The sequence below is a fragment of the Octodon degus genome, unplaced genomic scaffold, assembly GCF_000260255.1.
Source record: "Octodon degus isolate 3935 unplaced genomic scaffold, OctDeg1.0 scaffold00017, whole genome shotgun sequence".
Taxonomy (NCBI): Eukaryota; Metazoa; Chordata; class Mammalia; order Rodentia; family Octodontidae; genus Octodon; species Octodon degus.
In genome coordinates, this window is record NW_004524593.1 from 7,193,622 (window position 1) to 7,201,046 (window position 7,425).

General features: G+C 40.3%; 1 protein-coding gene across 10 annotated transcripts in view; it reads right to left on the minus strand.

Annotated features, from left to right (window-relative positions):
- Rgs7 (regulator of G protein signaling 7) overlaps positions 1-7,425 on the minus strand; it is a 544,505-nt gene that overhangs the window by 77,432 nt on the left and 459,648 nt on the right. For all 10 annotated transcript variants that reach the window (XM_023710286.1, XM_004626815.2, XM_004626816.2 and 7 more), the window contains 3 exons: positions 4,577-4,641; positions 3,085-3,161; positions 2,899-2,980 (listed from right to left, as the gene is read on the minus strand). In XM_023710286.1, coding sequence (XP_023566054.1) covers positions 2,899-2,980; positions 3,085-3,161; positions 4,577-4,641 — 224 coding nt within the window. The remainder of the gene's footprint in view (positions 1-2,898; positions 2,981-3,084; positions 3,162-4,576; positions 4,642-7,425) is intronic.

The following is a 7,425-nucleotide window of genomic DNA, read 5'->3' on the forward strand; positions in this document are numbered from 1 at the left end:
AGAGAGAGAGAGAGAGAGAGAGACAGAGACAGAGACAGAGACAGAGACAGAGACAGAAAGAACGAACCAATAGATTAGCCATCAGCACTCAGTCTTAGGTCAACTCAGCCTATTTCACACAAGGTACCCCCAAAAAGAAAGAACAGAATTATCAGGCTTGAGGCAGGGAAGCGGCAAAAGGAATTATTTTTGTTGAGACCTCTGCGTATAAAGGAAGGTTGCAATTCAGCTTGATTGCATTCTGCTTGATGTAAAACATTTTTGAAATTGATTCCATGTGGGTGTATCTGTGTAGATGCCATTTTCCTTGTACTACCCATTTTGAGGATGCTGGATGCATTCCTTCAAAAAGGAAGTAGACATTTGCTATCCACATGCCAAATAATATGCCAGCTGCTTTTCTACATCCAATCTTATTGAATGTTCATAACAAGGTAACAGAAGGCATATTTTCATTTTCTAAATGAGGCTTCTAAATCTCACCAGATAGATAATTACAGTATACAGTTGGGCCTAGTAGATAACCTTCCTGGCTGTAAAATCCACTGCTTCCCACTCTGTTGCAGTTCTCCCGCCTGCTGTAGCTATGAGCCTTTGTCTGATCTGATGAAAGCTGAAGATGACACCAGGGGGCTGCCTCCATGCTCCACAGGGAGGGTGGTGTGCAACAGTGGCCCCAGGCCCTCCCAGGCTCAGGCTCAGGACAGCAGACCCTGTCTTGTAGTTTCCTGCATCTAGTCTAGGGTTCTACAATTCTCAGATTGAAATAATTTGGCATGAGACTGCAAAACCTGGTTTCACTGAGCCTGTCTAGAAGATATTTAAATTTAACAAGATGACAAACCAGGACAGAAAGATTCTTTCAGTGACTGCCACAGCAGGACTGGCTATAAAGAAAAAACTCAGCTATGGGAACTCTTACCCCAATTTAACATCGCAGTATAGGATTTCAGGTCTCAACATATTTATTTAGGATTGATTACAACAGCTGCAGAATGCATTTCTAGAAATGAACATAATGCATGACACTTGGGAAATACCACAAATATTCCCAATTTTTCCTATGTCACTTCTATTTTGTGGAATTATGTTAGAAAATAGTTATTGTTTATTCATTGACTGCAATGAAGAGAGATATACTTTATGCATTTGGCTGAGGAAAGAGCTGCTCAAAGATTGTTGAGACCGAAGCGCCCCGTCTTTATCATTTACCTCACGAAGAGGTCCTTACTCAGGACCCAGAAGGCCAAAAGCAAAATAAAGAACTGTGTGGCAGAAACAGCCATCAGACAAGTGCTGGAATTTCACAAACATCTGAGACCACTTTCTTTTGGTCTTTTTTTTTTGAGAAAGGGACTTGCAATGCAGTTCAGGCTACCCTTGAACTCACAGAGATCCTTCTGCCTTGGGCTCCTGAGTGCTGAGACCACTGTTTAAAATGTTTAAACTTTAAATCTGCCAGAAGGTAAAGCTTCTACAGTAAGGAAAAGAGTTGTAGTGTAAGAAAAATAAATGGCCGAAGGTAGCACTGATTTAAGTGAATTCCAAAGGCACACAGACAAAATGATCCACATAGTTTTGCATGGTTTCTCCATGTTAGATGACCTAAGGCTCCTCATAAGCATCTTCAAGTTGAGTGAGGGAGAAGCAACTAATGGCTCTCAGGTGGCTTCTGACGATAGACTCCCTTAGGCTGACCTCCCACTTGGAAGCCTTGTAAGGGACATGGTTGGGACTTGGAGGACACTCGCAGTGCTCCCTGCTGATGGCAGGAAAGGAGGGAGGGACAGGAGCCTAATCCCCTCTAGAGAGAAACAGCACAGGGTCGGCAGCTTCCACCTCTGTCAGCAGTGCACACAGGCTTGGGCAAAGGACAGAGAGTCACGCCCAGGTTTCACACTCTGAAAGCTTCAGTATGTACTGGCAAGGGGCAGCCAGGGGAGCCGACGAGGTAGGGTCCTTTTAGCTTACCAGGAAGGCCCAGGCCATGGAAGGCCAGAGAGGCTACAGAGGGCCACCAGCTACGCAGGACACACAATATGGCTATAAATGGCAACATGGTGCGTCGACTGGTTTCTAGAGGCTGCTTAAAGAAAACACACACATAAAAATCCTACTTCATATTCATGCAAAAGCAGTGTGCAACTTCATAATCTTTTTAAAATGAGTAATAAAACTCAAACTGAATTTTGAGTAGAAAATCCAGTTAGTGCTCAATTCTGTCTGCATATATATCACAAACCTTTGGAGTCTTTCTATTTTTGTCTCACTCTGAAGGTAGTTCACAGGAAATTTGTAGGTATCCTTAAGTGATTTTTCTTGATTGGTCTCACACTTTATAAACTTATTGTTTATTCTTATCTACTACCTTATCTATATTTAAAATTGATAGAAGAAAATGACATTGCATCAAAACAGAAATAAATGAATGAGATTAGCCATGCTACTTTATAGATGTGCATAACTATGGGTTAGTAGTCCAACAGTTTTCTGATACGAACTGTTACATACAGACAAACAATGTAACATTATCAAGGAAGAAAAAATAAGTTATTATACTCAAATCTGGTGCTACAACATTAAAAGAGATTTGAATTCAAAACCACTTAAAAGGCTAGTCTGTGAAAGTCACCAATAGGTGACTATTATAATTTTTTTTTTTAAGATAACATTCACTTTACCTACTCACTATATAGCCAAAAAATGCAAACAGTAAACCATTAAAAAACCCAGCTTGATTGTAGTATTTTTCCTGTGAAGCATCAAGAACTTCAAATGCCAAAACTCTGGGCAAGTGATATACCACGGAGAATCCCAGCCTTCCCCTTCTCTCATGGGACACCCTCCCCGGCACAGTGGGGAGCAGGGGCTCTGGAGAACGTGGGTGTGTTTGCTCACCACAGGTCTGTGCACATCCCAGAATGCTCTCTCTTGGCTGTCGAGGATCTTCCTTTCGATTTTGTCTCTCTTCTTGTCCACTCTGTCAACATCATAACAACCAAGAATAAGTAGTGTTAAGTGGAATGTCACCTTGGACAAAAGGCCACAACATGAACAATTCTTCCAAGACTCACAAGGACTCACTTTGCTTGAGCTTCCGCTTGCATAAAAATGAACTCCCACTTCCGGGCAAAAGCTCTCTGCAGCCTGGCCAGGCTCTCCTGAAACACAAGCCACAGGTGAAGACATTGCAGTGCTGTCTTAACTCGAGTCCCCTAGCTTCTTCACCAAGTGCACTTGTAAAGAAGACAAACACAGAATGTTTAATGTAGTATGAGGAGTTTGGTTCTAAATGACAAAGATGCTCAATAATTCAGCTATGTCAGTGGTTGACAGTAAACTAGAATGTCAACCTAACTGGCTGAAAAGCTGAGAGATTAGAAAACTCACTGGGTGTTTCTAGGCGGGTCACAGAGGTGCGGCCTTGAACACTGTGTCCAGTCCCTGGCTCCTTCCTCTCTGGCACTGTCCCCCCACGCACCCACTGGGCTTCCAGACTGTCAAGAACTAGGCAGTTTTTCTCTACTATTATCTGTTCACCACTGCATGTTTTGCAATCAGTAGACCATGAAGTATATCCTCTGAATTCTGAATAAAAAAATAAATTGCTCTTCCTTTAAATTCTATATATCTTGGTTTTGGTTCCTGCAGTGGGTGAGGTGACTGATATACTAGTCTTGGAATACAAACAAATAACATATTAATTTTTGTGAATGACTTACCTTAGAAAACACAACTAAAATCCAGGGTGTACTCAAATATTAAATCCAGTATGTGCTAAATATTTAAGTTCCCTTATATGAGAAAAATGCTGAAGGCCAACCTCCGGTATTTTTCTGTGCCTACCTCATGGAGGAACAGGAAAACGATGCATTCATACTGATGATTCCATCAGCGAACTCCGGTCTCAGCAATAAATGTAAACCTTTTGTAGCCCTGTCTGGTTTGAATTCAGCAAACCACAGCATAGTAACCATTTGTCCGAATTACCCCTAAGTGTTTCACTTGCCCATGGGGGCCAACCTGAAGGTTTAGCAAAAGCCATGTTCACATGGTGAAAATGATTTTATTCTCATTTTTTGGATATTTCCTTTTTGCGAATGCCTGTGGTCCTGGTTAGCAAACACAAGGCACTCTGACACTGAGTCACATACCCAGCCCTTTTCATTTTTTTATGCTGTGACAGAGTCTTGCTAAATTGCCCAGGCTAGACTCAAACCTGTGATCCTATTGCTTCAGCCTCCTTAGTAGCTGGGATGACAGGAGTGTTCCACCACACCTGGCCACTGGCACATTTACCTGAATTCTTCACAGTTAAATCAATTTCAGAAAATAAGACATGCTTTTCCCTCACATAGTGAGAAGGCATCTTTAGAATTTCACCATCCTCTATATGAATGAAGAGGGCAAAGGAGCACACAAGGACTTTCTAAGCCATTGTGCTGCCTGGTCCATGGATATTGGTCCCTATGATTCATAAATGCAGAAGGTTAATGGAGAGCACGTCCAGAGGTAGCCAGAGACCTCCTGCCTTTCATTTTGTACCTTTCTTGGCCAGAAAGTCCTTGGTACTTACAGCTTCGTAATCCGCTAGCTCTAGTCTTGCTTTGTTTTGCATTGTTCTCTTGCAAAGGTAAACCGCTGAAAGGAAAAACAAAATCAGTCATTTCTGCCTGTTTCTTAACACATAGGTGCTATAAATAAAGATACAGCACTACCAACCAAGACAACTGTCACTTTTCCCAAGTTGTAATTTTCTAGTCTATAGAAAAATGGAGCCCTTTTTAGACAAAAATAAATAATTATGGAACAGCCTTATTGAAATTCAAACAGTAGGATTTAGGATAGAACAGTAAATAGACATATTAAACAACATGGCAACCATTTCTTTAAATGGTTGTCATAATTGTAGCATCCTGAACAAATAAGTGAGGCTAAAACCTCTTAAAAAGGATGTCAAATAAATGTAAAAATCTAGGTACACCAGTGAAAACTGTTTCTTGAAAGGGGATTTAGGATTAAAAAGTGAAACTCTAAGTAATAAAATATTGTGTATTTTAATCATTCTATAAAATACATATTTCTCTTTTGTCAGTCTGAAAATAAAGGTCACTGTTTTATGAAACACACACACACACACACACACACACACACACACACACAAAGAAGGAATCACTGTTGGCATATTCAGTTGTTTTTATATTCTGCTGTCAACTTCAAGGACTTGCTGATGCAAGCAGATAGCTTCTTCGCATCTTTGTGGCTTCCTTTCTTTTTATTTTATGCATTTGGTACAGGGTCTCACTATGCAGCTCCGACTTGTAGTCATCCTCCCGTTTCAGCCTCCCCAGTGCTGGGATTACAGGTGTACGACACCACTCCCAGTCTCAGTGGCCGGCTCAGTGTGCCAACGGATGGGGCTGGCGTAGCATGTGATGCCAGGGATCGAACCCCAGTCTCTGTGCTTGTCTAAGCAGGCGCTTAGTCTGCTGAGCTATCTTACAGCCCCACTGCTTCCTTTCACAAGATCTAATAATCAGTTCTCTTGTTCTTACAAAAAAATAATAAAACATCCCACCTAGCTAAAATACCTTCCCTTCACTCTTTCCTGAGTACTTGGTCCCCATGGCTACCTTAAGGAGGTCATCTTGACAGCAGCTTTGACAGAGGGCAGCAAGGAGAGGATGGTGACAGCAGCAATGCCATTGAATACCCCTCTTTAGTTACTTCAGGGTGCCCTAGTGACCTATGATAGCAAGATACACAGCAACTTCTGGGGAAGTTTCAATTTCTAGAATAGTCTTGCCATTTTTTCATTAAACAATATTTGGGTCAATGAAATTCAATATAAACTTTATTCTAGATGCTGAGTAAATCCACTGGTTGAGGTATGTTAAATATTACTTTCTGCAAGGCTAGCTCTGTAGGGATGTTTATAAATACCACCTCTGCGCTAAACTGTATTAGCCTTAGTTTTGGATAAAGAAGTCTGATTGGTATCCCTGAGGGAAAAGGGTGCATAGAAAATGTGAATGAAGGTGCTATTCTCTTAATTTCTGACCTCTAAGATTTCTTATATGAAGGTCGAGGCAACCACAGACTGATGCTAACAGGACGCCAAATGCAACAACCTTCTAAAGGGTAACCGAACAAACCATTCCACAATTTACCATTTATTTTATTTTTCTACTACTATGAATAATTTCCAAAAACCAAACTCCAAAACTAAAACTGACCCGATACATTAATTTTCTAATTGTTCATAGTTTACACTCACTCCTGTAGGAACTCTTTCTGTAGAGGCCTTTGTGATTGTAACAGGATAATAAGATATTCTCACCAGGTACTATGAGAGATTGTACCTATATGTGCAATATCCCTGAGAGTCTTTTCATAAGAGAAGGACTAAATCTTCTTAAATAATCTCTGATGTTAAACAATCAGCTTTCCTATAGAATTTCCTTTCATTAAATCTCAAAGCCTGCTGAGCACTCCGTCTGCCAGCTCTCCTCTGTCACTGTGCATCTCTCAGTTAATCAGTCTGCTCATCTTTATTCTTTCCTTTTGGGAAATGTTTCTAAATCTTAGTACCTAAACTAATAAGTCACAACAGGAATATGGAAAGGCTTTTTAAAAAAATATTTTTGATGAGTGCTCCAAAAAAATCATACATTCTGTAAAACAGGTATCTTATAATATAACTAAGAAAGATACCTAGGAATCAGTAACCTAAGTGTGGACAAAAAAGTACTAGGCAAAGTATAGAGGTTTCACATATATTTGTTGAATGAATGAATAAAATGATTAGATGAATGAAGTAGCTATTTAATGGCCAAACTGATTTAAAGCATAAAGCATTTGTGAATATCTACTAGATTCTTTGATAATGAGAAAGAGGGGAAAAGATAAAAGTCTAGCTTAGGAGAGTAGAGAATCATCGGGATGCTGCTGAAGATGGAGCCAGTCTGGTCAAAGGCCCTCCCCTCAATAGTCAAGAGTAGACAGTGGTAGTATGCTGACCAATACAGACAAAACCTTTATTCTTTATGAGCAGGGAATACCACGATTCAGGAAGATGTGCATGAGGTAGGAGGTCTAAGTAAGAGATACAGGATTCCAATTAGGATTCAGTTGCAAATGAACTATGGCTGAGGCCAAGGTTTCATAGTGACCTTCATTTACTGTGCACAGAAAATGTTCTTTATGGTATTATGCCTGGGTGTAGCTGTAGACACAAAGAATGAATCTTTAAAAACAACTTCAATAGTTTCTACTCTGCCAAAATACTGAAAATGTCAATTAAAAAACCATATCCCTCGTTGGATTTTAAATATGTCTGATCATTGAGAACTTCATTTCAATACCAAGTTTAAATATGCTGCAGTAGGAGACCCATAATGAGACAACTTCGAGAGCTTGGTAGGT